Source organism: Chiloscyllium plagiosum, chromosome 7 (genome assembly GCF_004010195.1).
Source record: "Chiloscyllium plagiosum isolate BGI_BamShark_2017 chromosome 7, ASM401019v2, whole genome shotgun sequence".
Lineage (NCBI taxonomy): Eukaryota > Metazoa > Chordata > Chondrichthyes > Orectolobiformes > Hemiscylliidae > Chiloscyllium > Chiloscyllium plagiosum.
In genome coordinates this window covers 80,689,920-80,710,896 of record NC_057716.1, presented here as the reverse complement: position 1 = coordinate 80,710,896, position 20,977 = coordinate 80,689,920, and the positions used below count along the sequence as shown (strand labels likewise).

The following is a 20,977-nucleotide window of genomic DNA, read 5'->3' as shown; positions in this document are numbered from 1 at the left end:
AATTCTGGTCTCCCTGCTATAAGAAGGATGTTGTGAAACATGAAAGGGTTAAAAAAAAGATTTACAAGGATGTTTCCAGTGTTGGAAGGTTTGAGCTATAGGAAGAGGCTGAATAGGGTAGGATTATTTTCCCTGGAGCTTTGGAGGCTGAGGGGTGACCTTATAGAGGTTTATAAAATCATGAGGGGCATGGACAGGGTGAACACCAGTCATTTCCCAGGGGTGAGGGAATCCAAAACTAGAGGGCACAGGTTTAGCGCATGAGAGGAATGATTTAAGAAGTACCTTAAGTGGCAACTTTTTCATGCAGAGGGTGGTGCATGTATGGAATGAGCTGCCAGAGGAAGTAGTGGAGGCTAGTACAATTACAACATTTAAAATGCATCTGGATGGGTGTATGAATAGGAAGGGTTTAGAGGAATATGGACCAAGTGCTGGCAAATGGGACTGGATTAGTTTACGATATCTTGTCAGCACGGACAAGTTGGACTGAAGGGTCTGTTTCTGTGCTGTACAGTTCTATGACTGTATGACTTTATGACATCTATAATATCTGAGATGTGACGTGACAACATAATATAAATAAGATTTTCTCTTCTGCTCCTACTTCAACATTCTGAATGGATAGTGGATCCACTATACCCAGGTCCACTCCTTCTTCACCCATAATACTTCCTCCCATTTCAACAGCACTTTCCCATACAAGTTATAGCAGATACAATGCATGCAGTTTTACTGTCTCCTTTCCTATTGTCCAATGTCCCAAACACTACTTCCAGGTGACTCAGCAATTTACTTGTACGCCCTCCTGCCTATTGTAGTTACTGCTCAGAATGCAGTCTTCTCCAAAAGTGGGAAACCAAACTACGACCATGTTGTAGAACATCTTCAAAATGTAATCCTGAGTTTTAGGTCAACTGTGATTTATTTTTCGACACCATTTCCATTCTGATTTGCCTATCCTTGTATTTCCATTTGATACAATGACAAAAGTTAAAGGAACTTCATCTCATGGTTCACTTCGACATCATACAGTCTTCCAACATTTAAGCTCAAGAATTTCATATGACAGCCTCTGCCCCTATTTTTTGTTTGGAAATCAGCTTTTGACACTTTTCTCCTTATATTTCCTTTAGATCTTTCCTTTTAATTATTATCTTATTATTATCTCTTTTTACATTCTGCCATCAATCTTTTTACATTTAATCCTGCCTTTCTTACCCCTTGTCAACTGCTTTCCCTTTGCCATTTTCCCTCATCTTTTTCCCTGCTCTGAATTTGCTTAAAAGCTCAGTATTTCTGATGTTTTCAGTTTAGAGAAAGGTCAGCATCCTGAAACATCTTTTGTTTCTGTTTTTATGAGTATTCCAGAATTTTCAACTTAGTTTAAAATTCCAATATCCAGGATTTTGTTTTTGTATTATCACTTCAGTAGAAACTAACAAATATGGCATAATTCAGATGAGTTAACAATTAATTATTTTTCACTTTAAGGATTGCAGTATTGAGAAAGAAAACATGCTTGTTGTAGAAAATAGCTCAGCAACAGGCCCATCAGCCCACCATGTCTGTACCGACCAGGAATGCTATTTTAAACTGATCTCATCTGCCTGCACAGGCAACATCCTGGTAAACGTCTGCACCTCAATGTCCTTCCTGTAGTGTGGTGAGCAGAACTCCATACAGTACTCCAAATGTGGCCTGACTAAAGTCTCACATAGTTGCAATATGACTTGCCACTTTTACTGAATGCCCAAAAAAAAAGCAAACGAGCAGTATTCTTCCTTTCCCACCTTATCTACTTGTGTTGTCACTGTTAAGGAACTATAGACTTGGAACCCAAGATTCCTCTGTATATCAATATCCTAAAAATCTGACATTTATAGCATTCATTTCTCTCACATTTAACCTCCCAAATGCATCACTTCACAATTGTCCTTCTGCCATTTCTCCACACTGCTATCTAGCCAAACTATAACCTGCTGCATCATTTGACATCCTTCCTCGCTGTTCATTACTCTTTACCTTCCATGGTCAAACTAATTTTTATCCAACTTGCCAAGTCACCACTGATTCCATAAGATTTGATCTTTAGGATTAGTCTACCATGAGAAACCTTGTGAAATGTTTTAGTAAAGTCCATGTGGACAACATCCACTGCCTCACTTTGTCCCTTCCTCAAAATACTTAATCAAGTTTGTGAGAGAAAACTTTCCTGCATAAAGCCATTCCGACTATCCCTATTAAATCAATTTTTCTCCAAATGCAAGTATATCCTGTCTCTGAGAATGTTCTACAATAATTTCCCTACCATTGATATAAGGCTCTCTGGCCTTTACGTTCTTCGATTATCCCTGTTGCCCATCTTGAATAAAGGAACAACATTGACTATTCTCCAGTTTTCTGAGACCTCACCTGTGGCTAAAGAAGATACAAAGACCTCTGTCAAGACCCAGCTATCTCTTCCCTTGCCTCCTTCAATGTCCGAAGATAGATCCCATCAGGCCATTGGACTTATGAACCTTAATGTTTTTGAAGGTACTCAACACCTCCTCCTTCTTAATGTTGATGTGCCTTAGAGTATCAAAAAAGCTCTTCTCTATAACGTTTCAGCATCTATGTCTTTCTCCTTGGTGAATACTGTTGCAAAGTATTCATTAACAACCTCACCCACTTTCTCTAGCTCCATCCACAAATCTCCCCCTTTGTCCTTGAGCTTACCTTTTCTCGAGTTACTCCCTGCTCCAAATATATGTATAAATTGGATTGGAATTCTCCAGACATTCTCGCCCATCTTTGTTTATTTGTTTCCAAAATTCTGTGTGTGGACTTTTTTTTTTGAAAATGCTAATTCATTCACAGTATAATTATGTTAGTCTCAATATAACTTTTGTTCTTCTGCAGAAATCATACACTGCGAGATTATACAACTCCTTATGTATCCTTTGGAAAATTTTCATTTACCTTTATGTCTCGCATGCCCACAAAGAGCCTTGGCGGTTTCCAGGTCTTCTCTTTTGTGACCGTATTAATGTAGAATTTGCGATCTGTACTTTCATCCAAGTGAACCTCCCAAATGTCCATCAGCTGGATGGGAGGTCGATTGGGATTTGGAGGCTCCAGTCTCACTTATTTTATATCTTCCCTTAGAAATAAAATTTGCCTTTTGGCTTGGCAGTAGGCTTCAGCTGACCTACAAGTAAAACAAATGTGCAATATCTTTTAGTTGAGTTGAATAAATACACATGAGCCAAAATTTATAGTTTCCTTCTGGCTCACCAATGTCAATGAACTCAATCACTTCAAATTATTTGTCAGGCAAAGTATTTGATGTATTTCAGTTGCATAAATGAACTAAATTACTTCAGACTCAAACTTTGGCTTAGTACTTTACAAAGCAATTGTTTTTATAAAAAAATCCATAGCACAATATGAATGATATATATTGATTACCTTCAAGATAAAAATGATCAAGCTATTTATTATTAACACCATTTATTTCCTTTCATAATTTGCCCCAGTTTTTACCCCTTCTCGCCTGAAGCCATTAACAATTTTAGGGCATCCATTTTCTTACTGTGACCTGTTCTCTGTACTTTTTCAACACGCAACACAAATTTCAGCAAATACTCAATTGCCTTGCCTGATATGTCATGGAAACAACATAAAGTCACAGAATATTGCCATGAAATTGCAGATATTAGACACACTTTGCAAAGTGTTCAGTAGCAAATGTGTTTTATATAAATTTTAATATAATTTATATTTAAGGTTGGATTTTTGAATACTGAATTCAGAGCATATGGTTTTTGTTGTGTGTCTGAATTGTTAAATGATTAATCTGTAAGCATTTCTGCTGCATTGCTGAGTTATTTTAAAACAGTCAAGAAGAGAAATTATCTCCAGGACTAATTAACTGTCATTTACATTAGGAGACTTTATAATGAACAAAGTCAACAATTGTGAATCAAGATTGCAGTTGGAAAATTCTGAACTTACTTGTAAGCTTGGAAAATCCATCACTTGTTAAAAATAAAAAAAAGATTTTGGTTTGGGAATTCTGCAGAAGCTTGGGGTGCAGATAGATGTGTAAAGACGTTGCTCCTCAGAAGGACAGAAGATATTAAGATTTGTTAACAAAACATTACCTCAGAATATTGAGTTTAATAATAATTTCAGATGAGGTGATTTTGCATACAACCACATAGATGTCATTTAAAGTGAAAAATGTTTAAGTTCAGGTGTATGAAAGTCCAGGAAGGGGCTATCAGATTTTCCACACTGGGAGTGGAAGTCACAGCTATATTAAACCTATAGATGGATTAGAGAAGGCATTTTTTTCTGATATGAATATTGTACCAGACTGCTTTTGGGTACTGTACATGGCTGTTTGGGGGATCTTTAAGGGAGTGCTTTGCAATAACTGAGATAATGTGTTACCATGTGTTTCAAAATCTTAAAGTTTTTGTTGTAATAAATAGTCTGGTTAATTCTATTTTTACTTTCACCACTTTTGTTTAATAAACTTCTTTTTTATTGATAAAATCAAAAGATATTGTGTAGTTATGATTGAGTTAAGGATCAACTTGTTAAAAACAAAACAAAACAAGTATCAATCTTGATTTCAGTCTGGGATCTGACTTATCCAATAATAATTGGTTGTATAGAATTTAAGTTTTGTTGAAGAACAGGGACATGTGGTCGAAGCTTTTAGTCTTGTACTCCTCAGGATAGACACAAGAATGCCACATTTAAAACTGAATAATAACTTATCATTCATAAGAAAGGGTTGCCAATTGGTTAATTGGTCATAACCTTACTACTCAGAATACATAAGAAGCCTTTAACCTGGCACTATTGTTTGATCCTGTTAGGGACCAGGCAAGACTCCCTCAAACCATTTCAAGAAAGTAGCCTGGACCCTAACCTTTTCTTATTTAAATGTAAATGTCATGCTGCGTGCCAGATGCAATTTGATTGGTCAAAACACGTGATGTTAAGCAAAACACAATTTCTTCAAGCACTGGTTAAAACACAACAAAAGACAGAAGGACTTGGAATACCTTAACTCTATTGGAAAACTTAACAGAATAATAGATACAGTAACTATGATTAATTACTGTTCCAACATTGTAACACCCCATAAACAGAGCCTTGGCAAAAAGCAAATCCAGAAAATAGATCTTGTCTCACATGCAATCCAGCAGCCTAGAAAGAGAGCCCCCAGCTTTGGCTGTAACCAAGATAGAGAAAAATTGCTTCCACTTCTTCAAGACCCCAACAGCAATTGCTGAAAGCTAAAGCTAAAATCTCTGGTTCAGTGGGTGGGAGTTTAACCATCATACAAGCTACTTCTGTTGTTCCAGCTTTCAAACAAAAAACACCCAGAGCTTCACAAGTTGTTTATCTTCTCATAGACTGCTAAGCATCTCCACCCCAGTCTCTCTCAAAAAGAAACTATAACAAAACACACCTCTTAATGCGACTGCTTCATCATAATGCAAACAAGGCACAATGGACAATTACCTTGGAAAGGTAAGGCATCTCAAAGAATTGGAGCAACAGGGGAACTAGCTGTTTTATCCTGCCACTATGCAGTGTAAATGAACTAACAGGTTGTTTCACTCAAGTGAAAAAGATGCTCAGTTTGCCACACAAGCGAGTATAGTATTATATTAAATTTAGTGACAGTGTGATCACTGACAAAGGAACAATGCCCCAACAACTCGTGGAAGCATATGGAACAATACACTCCTTCAGTTGTTCACAATAGGCAAACTATTGATCCCACTCAACCAATCCAAAAACGTGAAAACTGTGGCTGAGCTTTCCCCATGCATGACATTCACAGTCGGATTGATTGCCACTCCACTCCTGTTTTTTAACTCTTCAACAGAGCTCTAAATTTCTAGTTGGGAGTGCAGATCATAGTTCCTTCTGAAGTGTGGAGCATTTGTGAAATCAGCACAGTTGCCCCATAGTGCAGGATAATCAGTGAAAGTCAAAACGTGATCTTCTTTTGCAATAGAGACAAAAGAACTGCAGATGCTGGAATCCAAAGTAGACAGATAGAAGGCTGGAAGAACACAACAAACCATCCAGCATCAAGTCTTCATTTTGGGTGTAACCCTTCTTCAGTCCTGCCTTTCTACTTTGGATTCCAGTATCTGCAGATTTTTTGTCTCTAACCAAGTTTGTTCCCCTGCAAAGTCTCTTCAGAGGATGCCCATTTTGAAGAAGTTCTCTGCCTGTCCTGAAGAAGGGTTACACTCAAAACATTCACTTCTCCACCTCCTAATGCTGTGTTCTTCCAGCCTCCTGCCTGTCTTCTTTTGCAATAGTCAGCTACTATGTTGTGAGTTTAAAGATTGGGCAGCGCAGCAAGACACTTTCACAGCTGCTGTGAAAAGGTAAAAATGTCGGGCAAGTGTGGAGTTCATATAGTAATTGGTTAATGAGTTAGGATGTCAGGTGTGTATACAGCACACCTAACTTTGTAAAACTTTTCAAGGCACTTAACAATCATGCTTGACATTTTTATGACACTAAATAAGAAACAGTCAAGGAGGGAATGCCAATAACAGGCATAGAGAAAAGAAAGAGAAATGTAGAAGTTCTGACCATAGAAAGCAAAGGCATTGTGAAGAATAGCATTCAGATGAGGGAACAGCATATAGGGATTTGCAATGAATTCAAAGGGGCAGCAGCATGATGACAGGAGTATCTGTTGATGGTGTACTGGAAGGAGTGAATGGTGAAAAGTACAAAATTGGAAGAGCAGAAGGCATGACCTGGGATAGAAAATTGCAGGCACACTAGACAATTGCTGTGTGGCAGCATCACAGTGCCCAGCCACATACATAATTTTGACAGCATAGTTTGTGACTACCTGTGCATTCATTAAGAAGACTGCCTTCCTGTTCAGGAAAACTACTAGCTTATATGCACCATTGCAACTGTTGCAGTCTGAATAACCTTGTGGTGCAAACAATGCAGAGCTGTTGTACCAGTAAATATCTGGTCATCTCTCACTTTGTTCTCCATGTCCAGCAGCAACAGGAGCAAGCTCTCAATGGAAGCAACTAGAAATTGAGAGTTTTTCACTTGCTCAAGCAGACTTTGCTGTTTGTATTTGAAATGACTCAGGCATAGGAGAAAAAATTGTTTCAAATTTCCAGCTCGGCAATGACTCTTGCTTATTTAGTACTGAATTACAGAATGGCATAGCACAGAAAGCAGCCAGTCAGCTTATCAGCCCGCACTGGCAGCAAATTCAGGAAGTGCTTTCTTAAATTACCCAGATTTAGTACCGGCACTACCCAACAAGTGTCTCACTGGGTAGGTGCCCTGAATTTCCCTCTTAAATTACAGCAAGTTCCTACTTGCCTAACTGAATTGCTATTTAAATACTGTTACTGCAACATACTGCTGACAAGTCAGCAGCCAGACCAAGTTTAAGCAACAGCAGCATCACTGAGAACCAGCTTGCACTATTTAAAGTCAAGCTACACCACTTAAAAGGGAAAGGTATTTTGGCTGCAACAGTCTTAGAAATGGTTACAGAGAAACAAAAAAAAAACAGGAAAAATTAACAATGAATTATGGCACAGCAGGGTAAGGGATCCAAGAAGCCTTCCAGACAAAACCAATGTTTGATGACCTCTCACAAATGCAAGGGGCCAGTGAGTTCATCTTGCAATATCAAATCCCTTCAACTGTTCCAGTAGCCTCACAGACTGCTCAATTCTGACAGCCTCAACCCTTTCCCCCAGCGCTTTTAAAATCATACACAACCCATCTCGAACAAACAGAGCTTCACCTCACCCTCACAGGTTTAACACAACTGCAAGCTTCATGCCAACACCTCACACACTATTCAATTAAGTTAGCTCCATCACCTAACAACTCTCACTGACACAGTTCCCTCTCTCTTACAGGATAAGATAGAAAATAACCAGTGATTGCAACATCTGAACAGTGTGACTGCTATGACTGCAAGTTATTAATCCTTGAAGGAGATAGTTGTTCCCGTTACTGGAATAGCCATGACTGACACAATTATCATTGGTTGAGTTTGAAATGATTTTAGATTATGGCATATGTAAATCTAAGCCTCCTTGTCTCAACCTACGTGCCCCTCATGATACAATCTCTTCGGATTTAGAAACTACAGATAGTGTAAGAATGCATTTCTTGCTTTCCCTACATCTTCCCTTATTACAGCTTATCTTCGCATGTCTGTCCTTTCAGCTCCACACGAGCTTTTAAAAATATAGGGAGGGGTGAATCAGAAAGTGCTGCTACAAGAAGATAGTGATGAATGAAAAACACTATCAAAACCTCTAACGTATGCAACCCCAATCTCAAATTGTGGTAAGGGAAGATGTGGTAAAGCAAGAAATGCATTCTTACACCATCTCCAGTTTCTGATTATTCCAGCAATGGGAACCAGTATCTCCTCCACAGGATTAATAACTTGTAGTCATGCCAATCTCACTGGTTAGATGCTGCTGTCTGCAGAACTTCAGCAGATGGCTTAGAGGTGGATATGCACATGGTAGTATGCTGAAATATTTGACCTGAGAGGCCTACAAACTGGATAGGGCGGGTGGTGCAGCACAAGTGTCAGATCATCAAAGACAGAGTTCTCACATGGGAACTGCTGCCGTGGACTTAGATGCCATGCCCTACTGAAAGAGGCTGTAAGGGCTAGTCAACGTTAGTAAGTCTGACACAAAATCCTCCATAAATATCAAAGAACATGAAGATGTGGGGCATGGGTTTTGCACCACACTTTATGTAGAACTTGGAGACTATACTTTTCACTATGAAAGTTGCGACCACCTCCATGTACAGAGGAACCTCGATTGTCTGGCATTCAATTATCAGAATATCGGATTGTCCGGCAACATTGCAAGGTCCCGATACTTGGCTGAACTATGTTATCCGGCATTCGATTACCCGGATGAAATACTCCCTGCCCATACCCATCGGATAATTGAGGTTCCGCTGGACACACTTGGAAACCTATCCTTTATGCAGGGTCCAATGACCAATGTCACACATACCATTGCAATTCAAGAAGAACACACTTAACACCTATGTGCTGGAGTAAAAGCTCAAACTAAAGTCATCCAAGGTCTGCTGATCTTACTGGACCCAGTCAAAACAATTTGCAGGGTAGTGAGCAGCCTTTCTAAATATTTCTCAGAAATTCCTTACAAAGGAGACATTTTGTCAAAACCTTTTATCTTGCACTTATCAAGTCATATCACAAGACATCACCAGAATGAAGGGAAAAACAACATCTGGACTATATGGCAGAGATGTGCTGTTTAATTGACAAGTGGAGTTTGATTGGTGAATGCATTGCCATGAAGAATTCAGCAGTTAATGATGATTGACAATTAAACATTAAAGCTTTATTGAAATATGAAGCAAGACTGGTTGGGGTGGTAATGTCCAAATAAATGAGCCAGAATATGGCTGGCACTATTTTGTTGAATTGAAAGGGTTTAACACTGTTGCCTCACAGCACCAGGGACACAGGTTTGACTCCAGCCTTGGGCGACTGTCTGTGTGGAGTTTGCACATTCTCCCCGTGTCTGTGTGGGTTTCCTCTGGGTGCTCCAGTTTCCTCCCACATTCTAAAGATGTGCAGTTTAGGTGAATTGGCCATGCTAAATTGCCCACGGTGTCCAAGGATATGTAGGTTAGGTGTATTAGTTAGGGAATGGGTCTCGTTCTTTGGGCAGTCAGTGTGGACCTTTTGGGCCAATTGGCCTGTTTCCACACGTAGGGATTCTATGATTCTATGAAACAAGTTTGTGTACACGTTCTTTCTGTCCACAAAGAACAAAAACAGAGATTCCAGTGTGCAAGGGTCCAAGACCAACTGACAAACCTAAATGTGTTGTTCCAGCAGCAGAAATTGTGGAAGCATTGAGCAGGAGGCTGTCGGGAAGGTGAAGTAAATTGTTCAAAAGCTTACCTCTGGCATCAGAGCCTGCCATTGGTGTTCCAACAGCCGGAAGTGCAGCAGCCTCAAGCAGGAGGCACTCAGAGAGGTCATGAGATGACATATTTGCTTTAACTGAAACACTACTTGGCTAGTGTCTCCCACCCATCCTCCTCCTCTAACAAAAACAAAAGTTCTGTGCATCAGTTGGTAAGGTGGTAAGTGTTTCCTTTCATGTTTCATTTTCTCAGCAGTTTATTTGGGAATTTAGAATAGTGAGAATGAAGGTTAAGGCAGGTAAAGGTTCCTCCTGCAGTATGGGAGATAAGAATCATCTCTGGTGTCCCTGCTGCCTGCTGACTTCATTTGTGGGAAGTGCACCCAACTCCAGCTCCTTGGGAACCATGTTAAGGAATTGGAGCTAAAGCTGGGTGGACTTTGGATCATTCAGGAGGCAGAGGAGGTTATTGAGAGGAATTACAGGGAGGTAGTTATTCCACAGCCACGTGAAGAAAGTCGATGGGTTACCGTCAGGGGTAGGAAAGGGAACCGGCAGGCAGTGCAGAATCTCCTGTGGTGGTTCCCCATAACAATGTATACCATTTTGGATACTGTTGGGGGGCTGGGGGAAGCGCACTTACCAGGGGTAAGCATTGGGGTACAGGTTTTTGGTGCAGAGTCTGTCCTTGCTGCTCAGAGGGGAAGGGGGAAGAGGAGCAGAGCATTAGTCATTGGGGACTCCGTAGTTAGGGAGACAGGAGGTTTTGCGGGAACGGTGAGACTCACGAATAATTTGTTACTTCCCAGATGCCAGGCTTCGTGATGCCTCTGATTGTGTTTTTGGGATCCTTGAGAGTGAGGGGGAGCAGCCCCAAGTCTTGGTTTACATAGGCACCAATAACGTAGGAAAGAAGAAAGGTGTGGATCTAAGGCAGAAATTCAGGGAGCTAGGTTGGATGCTTACAGCTAGAACAAACAGAGTTGTCATCTCTGGTTTGCTGCCCGTGCCACGTGCTAGTGAAGCAAGGAACAGGGAGTGAGCAGAGCTGAATACGTGATGGCAGGGATGGTGCAGGAGGGAGGGTTTTGGATTCTTGGAGAATTGGAGCTCTTTCTGGGGAAGGTGGGGCCTCTACAAACAGGATGGTCTTCACCTGAACCAAAGGGGAACCAATATCCTGGGATGGGGGGCGGGTGGGATTTGCCAGTGCAATGCTCTACGGGGGCGGGGGGGGTAAGTGGGTTAAACTAATGTAGCAGAGGGATGGGAACCTGAATTATAGTTTCAGTGTACATGAGGTTGAGGGTGGTGAGGTCAGGGATAGGTTTACAAGGTTTACAAGAGGGCACGGCAGCCAGGATGTTGGTTTGAAATGTGTGTACTTCAATGCCAGGAGCATCTGGAATGAGGTAGGTGAACTTGCAGCATGAGTTGGTACCTGGGATTTTGATGTTGTGGCTATTTGAGAGACGTGGCTAGAGGAGGGACAGGAACAGCTGTTGCAGATTTCAGGATTTAGATATTTCAGCAAGAACAGAGAAGATGGTAGAATAGGCGGGATGTGTGGCATTGTTAATCAAGAGTAGTATTACAGCAGCTGAGATAACATTTGAGGACTCATCCACTGAGGTAGTTTGGGCTGAGGTTAGAAACAGGAGAAGAGAGTTCACCCTGTTGGGAGTTTTCTATCAGCCTCCAAGTTGTTCAAGGGATATAGAGGAAAGGAGAGCAAAGATGATTCTCGATAGGAGCGAGAGTAACAGGATAGTTGTTATGGGGGACTTTAACTTCTCCCAATATTGACTGGGATATTATAGTTCAAGTAGTTTAGATGGGTCAGTTTTTGTTCAATGTGTTCTAGGGGGTTTTCGGACACAGTATGTAGACAGGCCAACAAGGGACAATGCCATATTGGATATTGGTACTGGGGAATGAACCCGGCCAGGTATTAGATTTGGAGGTAGGTGAGCACTTTGGCGATAGTGACCATAATTCGGCTACGTCTACAATAGCAATGAGCAGGGATAGATGTATACTCCAGGAAGTAGGTATAACTGGGGGAAAGGCAATTATGATGAAATTAGGCAAGATTTAGGATGCATAAGATGGGGAAGGAAACTGCAGGGATGGACACACTTTAAATGTGGAGCTTATTCAATGAACAGCTATTGCAGGTCCTTGATAAGTATATACCTATCAGGCAGGGAGGTAGTTGTCAAGAAAGGGAGCCATGGTTTACTAAAGGAGTTGTCAAGATGAAGAAGGCTTATGTGAGGATGAGGCATGAAGGCTCAGTTAGAGGGCTGGGGAGTTATAAGTTAACCAGAAAAGATCGAAAGAATGCGCTAGGAAGCGCAAGAAGGGGACATGAGAGTTGTTTGCGAATGGGATCAATGAAAACCCTAAGGTCTTCTATTGATATATCAGGAATAAAAAAATGCTTCAATTAAGATTAGGGCCAATGAAAGATAGTTGTGGAAAGTTGTGTGTGGAATCTGAGGACATAGGGGGAGTGCTTAATGAATACTTTCTGTCAGTATTCATACTGGAAAAGGGCAATGTTAGTGAGAATATGGAGATACAAGCAACAATATTAGCTGGGATTGAGGTTGACAAAGAGGAGGTTTTAGCAATTTTGGAAGATCTGAGAAGAGATAAGACCCCTGGGCTGGATGGGATTTATCTTCGATTATCTGGGAAGCCAGGGAGGAGATTGCAGAGTCCTTTGGCTTTGATCCTTATGTCATCATTGTCAACAGGAGTAGTGCCAAAAAACTGGAGGATAGCAAATGCTTAAGAAGGGAAGTCGGGACAACCCTGGTTACTGTAGGCCAGTGAGCCTTCCTTCAGTTGTGGGTAAAGTCATAGAGTCAGAGAGATGTACAGCATGGAACCAGACCCTTCGGTGCAATCTGTCTATGCCGACCAGATATCCCAACCCAATCTAGTCCCACCTGCCAGCACCCGGCCCATATGCCTCCAAACCCTTCCTATTCATATACCCATCCAAATGTACCAGCCTCCACCACTTCCTCTGGCAGCTCATTCCATACACGTACCACCTCTGCATGAAAACATTGCTCCGTAGGTCTCTTTTATATCTTTCCCCTCTCACCCTAAATCTATGCCCTCTAGTTCTGAACTCCACGACCCCAGGGAAAAGACTTTTTCTAATTGCCCTATCCATGCCCCTCATAATTTTGTAAACCTCTATAAGGTCACCCCTCAGCCTCCGATGCTCCAGTGAAAACAACCCCAGCCTGTTCAGCCTCTCCCTACAGCTCAAATCCTCCAACCCTGGCAACATCCTTGTAAATCTTTTCTGAACCCTTTCAAGTTTAACACCTCTCTGATAGGAAGAAGACCAGAATTGCATGCAATATTCCAACAATGGCCTAACCAATGTCCTGTACAGCCGCAAAATGACCTCCCTACTCCTGTACTCAATACTCTGACCAATAAAAGAAAGCATACCAAACGCCTTCTTCACTATCCTATCTATCTGCAACTACACTTTCAAGGTCTCTTTGTTCAGCAACACTCCCTAGGACCTCACCATTAAGTATATAAATCCTGCTAAAATTTGCTTTCCCAAAATGCAGCACCTCGCATTTATCTGAATTAAACTCCATCTGCCACTTCTCCGCCCATTGGCTCATCTGGTCAAGATCCTGTTGTAATCTGAGGTAACCTTCTTCACTGTCCACTACACCTCCAATTTTGGAGTCATCTGTGAACTTACTAATTGTACCTCTTATCTTCGCATCCAAATCATTTATGTAAATGACAAAAAGTAGAGGGCCCAGCACTGATCCTTGTGGTACTCCACTGGTCACAGGCCTCCAGTCTGAAAAACAACTCTCCACCACCACCCTCTGTCTTCTACCTTTGAGCTAGTTCTGTATTCAAATGGCTAGTTCTCCCTGTATTCTGTGAGATCTAACCTTGCTAATCAGTCTCCCATGGGACCTTGTTGAACGCCTTACTGAAGTCCATATATATCACATCTACTGCTCTGCCCTCATCAATCTTCTTTGTTACTTCTTCAAAAAATGCAATCAAGTTTTTGAGACATGATTTCCCACGCACAAAGTCATGTTGACTATCCCTAATCAGTCCTTGCCCTCCCAAATACATGTACATCCTGTCCCTCAGGATTCCCTCCAACAACTTGCCTACCATTGACGTCGGGCTCACTGGTCTGTAGTTCTCTGGTTTGTCCTTACCACCCTTCTTAAACAGTGGCACTAAGTTAACCAACCTCCAGTCTTCCGGCATCTCACCTGTGACTATCGATGGTACAAATATCTCAGCAAGAGGCCCATCAATCACTTCTCCAGCTTCCCACAGAGTTCTCGGGTACACCTGATCAGGTCCTGGGGATTTATCAACTTTTATGCGTTTCTACACATCCAGCACTTCCTCCTCTGTAATATGGACATTTTGCAAGATGTCACCATCTATTTTCCTACAGTCTATATCTTCCATATCTTTTTCCACAGTAAATACTGATGCAAAATACTCATTTAGTATCTCCCCCATATTCTGTGGCTCCACACAAGGGATACCTTGCTGATCTTTGAGGGGCTCTATTCTCTCCCTAATTACCCTTTTGTCCTTAATATATTTGTAAAAACCCTGAAATAGGATTTATAATCATCTGGAAAGGAATAATTTGATTCGGGATATTCAACAGGATTTTGTGAGGGTAGGTCGTGTCTCACTAACGTTATTTAGTTCTTTAAGAAGGTGACAAAACGAGTGGACGAAAGTAAAGTGGTTGATGTGGTGTAAATGGACTTCAGTAAGGTGTATAATAAGGCTCCACATGGTAGGCTATTGCATACAATACTGAGTTTCAAGTTTGAAGGTGATTTAGCAGTTTGGATCAGAAATTGGCTAGCTGAAAGAAGACAGAGGATGGTTGTTGATGGGAAATGTTCATCCTGGAGCTCAGTTACCAGTTGTGTGCTGCAAGGATCTGTTTTGGGGCCTCTACCATTTGTCATTTTTACAAATGATGTGGATGTGTGCATAGAAGGACGGGTTAGTAAATTTGTGGATGACACTAAGGTAGGCAGAGTTGTGGATTGTGCCGAAGGATGTTGTGGGTAATAAACATAGTACATACATAAGATGCAGAGCTGGGCTGAAAAGTAGCAAATTAAGTTTAATGTGGAAAAGTGTGAGGTAATTCACTTCGGAAGAAGTAAAAGGAATGCAGAGTACTGGGCTAATGCTAAAATTCTTGGCATTGTAGATGAATAGAGAGAAAGCGATGTCCATGTGCAAAAATCCCTGGAAGTTGCCACCCAGGTTGATAGGGTTATTAAGAAGGCATATGGTGTGTTGGCTTTTATTGTTGGGGGTTTGAATTTTGAAGGCATGAGGCCATGCTTTAGCTGTACTAGACACTGTTAAAGCCGCACCAGGAGTATTGCATGCATTTCTGATCACCGCATTATAGGAAGGATGTGGAAGCTTTGGAAAGGGTTCAGAGGAGATTTACTAGGATGTTGCCTGGTATAGAAAGAAGGTCTTACAAAGAAAACCTGAGGGAACTGAGGCGGTCTTTGTTGGAGAGAAGAAGGTTGAGAGTTGACTTAATCGAGATGTATAAGATAATCAGAGGGTTAGATAGGGTGGACATACAGAGCCTTTTTCCTCAGAGTGAAGGCTAACATGAGGGGACATGGTATTAAGTTGAGGGGTGATGGATTAGGACAGATATCAGGAGTAGTTTCTTCATTCAGGGGCGTGGAACAATCTACCTGCAATAATAGTAGACTCGCCGACATTAAGGGTATTTAAGTGGGCCTTGGACATAATATGGATAATAATGGAATGGTGTAGGTTAGATAGGCATCAGATTATTTTCACAGGTTGGCACAACATTGAGGGCCTAAGGGTGTGTACTGCGCTGTAACAGTCTATGTTCTATGTTCTAAATTTGTTTTTTGCATAATTCTTCGCACATTCAGGATTGTGTGAGAAATGGTGTCTAATTGTGGAATTGCGTGCTCTATTCTTTAGAACATGAAAGAACGTGTGTACACTCTGTATCAGTTCCAGTAAAGCAGAATAGGGGACAGCCATTCTCTAGCTCTGGTTACTCTCATTGCCACTGGTGATGCTATCTTCTCTTTCATTGAAAATTGATGTTGGGGCTGCAGAAAGTGGCAAAATCCAGTGAGTACCTTTCTCATAAAGCGGTATGTCAGATACAGTGTTCACCCCAGACATTCTGGCAGGAAAACCATTCTCTCAGCCAACAGACTATACAGAGTTTTTCTCTAACTTTTACTTGTTCCTCTTTCAGCAGCTTATCCGACATTGTGTGTTGACCCTAGTCATTTCTCGCCCACCACCCCCTCATACACAAACCACCCCAACCCCCACCTCTAGACCGAGGCAAATGCAAATTACAGCAACTGTGTCTATGAAAATGTTGCTTACTCAGAGTTCCTGAAGTCAGAACAATATCTGTCAGCAGTTGTCTTAATCACTTCCTGTAGAGTTCAGCAATTGAACATAGCTCTGGAAACCACCAACCAGTTCTATAATTGTCATGGATAGAAATCAACCAACAACTCAACTGAATGGAGTTGAGGATCCTTTTATATAGCATCCTCGGTCCATAATCAGGACTGCCCTAGCAGACCCAGTATTTCAGTCATGCTATAGGGCTTTTGTGGAACATTGGTAGTGTCTCTACCTCTGAGCCAGAAGGCCCATGTTCAAGTCTCGCTTGTTCCAGAGTGTCATAACATGTCTGAACAGGTTGACAAAAAAGCACATTTGGGTATAATTACGCTGCAGAACATCTCTCCAGCTGTGCGAAGTTCAGTGCTGAGTTTCAAAACAGCAGTAGTGCTATTAAACCTGGAAGACATTCCGACAGATGTCAGAATCTACCTGTGCGAACACTCTCATCAAAATGGCAACTAGCATCCTTACCACTCTATGCACCAGCGACAGCTAATATTGCTTTGGAATATTGTACTGAAACCCAGGTTCTACAAATCTAAATTTCAGGACTAAGTTTTACTATAATTTTTGCTTCACAGTTTTTTTTCTAAATGTGAGTAAGTGCAAAGCAAAGCTGATCAACAAATTATCCTTCATTCTGGATATAAATGGATCATTTTTTGAGCTTGTGGGAGATTGAGTTCCTAATACCATGTCCAGGTTATAGACCTGTGCCTCAACAAAAATATAACATTGTTGACAGTTTAAGGCTTCAGTCATGTATGTGAAATTGTTAGCTTTGGTTGTGATTTTCATTCTTTTAACCAATTTTAAACAAAATCAGGGCTCACACTTTGTTGGCACAATTTTCTTTGAGCTAATTTGGCTACACTTGATGCAACACAATTGATATAAACCATATAAATTATCTGTTTATCACATATTTGTTACTTGAAAATCTTTTGCCCTTTTTTTGTCTTTATTTTTAAACTTCATTTCTGTCCTCAAACTTATAAGCATTGCTTATTTAAACTTTTGGTGCACATAAAATAAATTTCCAAGGAGCCAGTGCTGTTGTTGCAACTGCTTTTCAGATTCAGTGCATAAGCAACTAAGAAATGCAGAAGGATGAGGCCATTTGGACCATCGAGTCCATGCCAGGTCTTTCTGGAGCAACCCAATCCGTTGCACTCCCCTGTTTAATCCTCATATTGCTGCAGGTTACTTTCATTTCTAATTTCATCCAATTTCCTTTTGAAATCTTCAATTATTTTTGCTTCCATCAACTTCATGGATAACAGGAACCCAGTCATTTGATTTGATTTGCTTCAACTTATTGTTGTCACATGTACCTAGGTCTAGTGAAAAGTTTTGTTTTGTGTGCAGAACAGGCAGATCATATCATGCAAAGTGCGTTAGGGTAATAGAACAGAATGTTTCAGGAATCCTGCTGAGGGGCTTATGCCCAAAATGTTAATTCTCCTGCTCCTTGGATGCTGCCTGACCAGCTGTGCTTTTCCAGCACCACACTCTCGACTCAATGTTTGAATAACAAGATGAGCATTTCCAATATATGAGAATCTATATGCATACATTAACATCTCATTACTAATTTTCAACTTATTTGCAGTTTACTATTTCTTCCAAAGAGCAGCGAGAGCGGGTATATGGCAACTATTCCTGACATGAAAGTTAGAGTGGTTCCAATTCACCCCCTCTCCTTCAGCCCTCAATGCTGATACCATTGCAATTTGTGATGTTTCATCTTGTTTTCCCGTGATTAGTTTGAGGCTTTAGTTACCAATATAGCTGGCATTACCAAGCTGCAGGGCATAATGTTGCTGACTTCATCAACAGCACAGGGTTTCATAAATGTATAAGTCACATGCGATCATTGGTACCTAATTGAAGAAGACTGTGCTAGGTGCCCTGGGAGCTGCCATGATGCATATTTCATAGAGAGCCCTCATATTCCAACTTCAAGTGTTAGGTGACTTTCTAGAATGACTACTGGGAGACAAGGACTACTCGCTGCAACCATTCCAAATGACTCCACCCTCACTGAGGTTGAGTGTAGATGCCATGTAGCTCATTCTTCCACTAAGGCCATTATTATAGCAGACAATAGGCCACTTAGTGATAAGGTTCCAATGCCAGGATCAGTCTTGGATTTGGGATAATGTCAAAAGATTATGGAGGTATACAGCATACGAAAAAGGCCATTCAGCCCATTGAGTCTGCACTGGTCTCTCTCTCTCTCTCTCTTTCTCTCTCTCACACACACAGGCACAGACATACACACACACACACAGACACATGCACACACACACAGACACACACACCTTTTTTTTGCGGACTCACAGCAGGGAGCCAGGCCCTTTGGCCCAGGCTGGTCCATGCCAAACAAAACGTTCACCAATGCTAACCCCATTTCCCTGCACTTGGCCCATGTCCGTCTAAACCTTTCCCATCCATGTGTTTGTTCAAATGCCTTTTAAATATTGTTAATTTACTGGCCTTAACCACTTCTGCTGGCAGCTCATTCCATATGCATAGCACCCTCTGTGTAAAAACGTTGCCCATCAGGTTCCCTTTTATTCCTTCCCTTCTAACTTTAAATGGATGCCCCCTCGTCCTTGATTCCTGAACCCTGGGAAAAAGACTGAATGCATTCATCCTATCCATGCTCTCATGATCTTATACACTTCTGTAAGATCCACTCTCAGTTTCCTATGCTCTAAACCTAGCTTGTCCAACCTCTTCTCATAACTCAGACCATTGAGTCCTGGCAACTTTCTTGTAAATTTCTTCTGCACTCTTTTCAGTTTAATAACATAGTTCCTAAAGCAAGGTGACCAAAACCGAACACAACACTCCAAATGCGGACCCACCAACATTCTGTACAACTGTAACATAGCTTCCCAACTTATATACTCAGTGCCCTGCCTGATAAAGGCCAGTGTACCAAAAGGGTTCTTCACCTGTGATTCCACTTTCCGAGAACCATGCACCTGAACTCCAAGATCCCTCTGTTCCACTACGCTCCTTAAGGCCCTACCATTCACCATCAAACTCCTACCTTGATTTGACTTTGCAAAATGTGAAACCTCACACTTATCGAGATTAAACTCCATTTGCCATTTCTTGGCCCATTTCCCCAGCTGATCAAGGTCCTGTTGCAATTTCTGATAACCTTCCTCACTGTTCACAGCACTGCCTGTTTTAGTGTCATCTGCAAACTTACTAATCATTCCTTGCACATTCTCATCCAAATCATTGATATGGATAACAAACAGCAAAGGGCCCAGCACCGATCCCTAAAGCACTCCAAGAATCATTGACCTCCAGTCCATCAAACACCCTTCCACTATTACCCTCTGCTTCCTACCATTCCTGAAGAAGGGCTTATGCCCGAAACGTCGATTCTCCTGTTCCCTGGATGCTGCCTGACCTGCTGCGCTTTTCCAGCAACACATTTTCAGCTTCCTACCATTAAGCCAATTGTGCATCCAATTTGTGTATTCTAATCTCTTTTCCAGCATTTGACCCAATGTGAGTGCGGCATCGACATACTACTTAAAATTTATGAGAGTATCAGCCTCTACCATCTTCACAGAACTCTTGCAGTACAGAGCAGACAGTATACGCTGCTTAATGTGCTTATTGAACCAGATCTAGAGGGAATGTAACTGAGGCTGAAGAGCTGGGAGAGTGGCAACAGTCATCTGAGGATGAAGATGAGGACATTACACAGGAGGAATTTTACCTTCACCACGCTGCATCAGACACAACAGGATAGATGGAACTTAATTGATTTCTGGTTCTAGTAATTGTGAGCGAGGTGATGTGATCATTCATTTTCTGTTGATTTGTTGTTACTCAAAAAAACACATAGACCCAGTTTATTCCCAAAAAAAATATTCTTTTTTTGTTTGCTTTTACTGTTGTTGAATAAAAGTTAATATTTTCAACTCTTTGAAAGATTTCCAGTATTTGATGCTCTCACATTGAACAATGACAAAATATTATGCTGTGCTAGGACCTTGGGAAAAAGTAGTACACCTGAGAGAGAATTGTAAGGGATAGGATTTATGAACATCTGGATAGGAATAATGTGATCAAGGATAGTCAGCATGGTTTTGTGAAGGGCAGGTCGTGCCTCACAAACCTTATTGAATTCTTTGAGAAGGTGACTAAGGAGGTGGACGAGGGGAAAGTGGTAGATGTGGTGTATATGGATTTTAGTAAGGCGTTTGATATGGTTCCCCATGGTAGGCTACTTAAAAAAATACGAAGGTATGGCATTGAGGGTGAGTTGGAGGTTTGGATTAGGAATTGGCTGGCAGAAAGAAGACAAAGGGTAGTAGTTGATGGTAAAGGTTCATCTTGGAGTGCCGTTACTAGCGGTGTTCCGCAAGGATCTGTTTTGGGACCATTGCTGTTTGTCATTTTTATAAATGACCTGGAGGAGGGGCTAGAAGGTTGGGTGAGCAAGTTTGCAGATGATACGAAAGTCGGTGGAGTTGTTGACAGTGAGGAAGGATGTGGCA

The 20,977-nt window shown here is 41.3% G+C and overlaps 1 protein-coding gene across 3 annotated transcripts in view; it reads right to left on the bottom strand.

Annotated features, from left to right (window-relative positions):
• Positions 1 to 20,977, bottom strand: part of LOC122551728 (rho GTPase-activating protein 15-like) — a 737,256-nt gene that overhangs the window by 681,009 nt on the left and 35,270 nt on the right. For all 3 annotated transcript variants that reach the window (XM_043694095.1, XM_043694097.1, XM_043694098.1), the window contains exon 2: positions 2,965 to 3,193. In XM_043694095.1, the coding sequence (XP_043550030.1) occupies positions 2,965 to 3,084 (120 nt within the window). In that variant the 5' untranslated portion in view covers positions 3,085 to 3,193. The remainder of the gene's footprint in view (positions 1 to 2,964; positions 3,194 to 20,977) is intronic.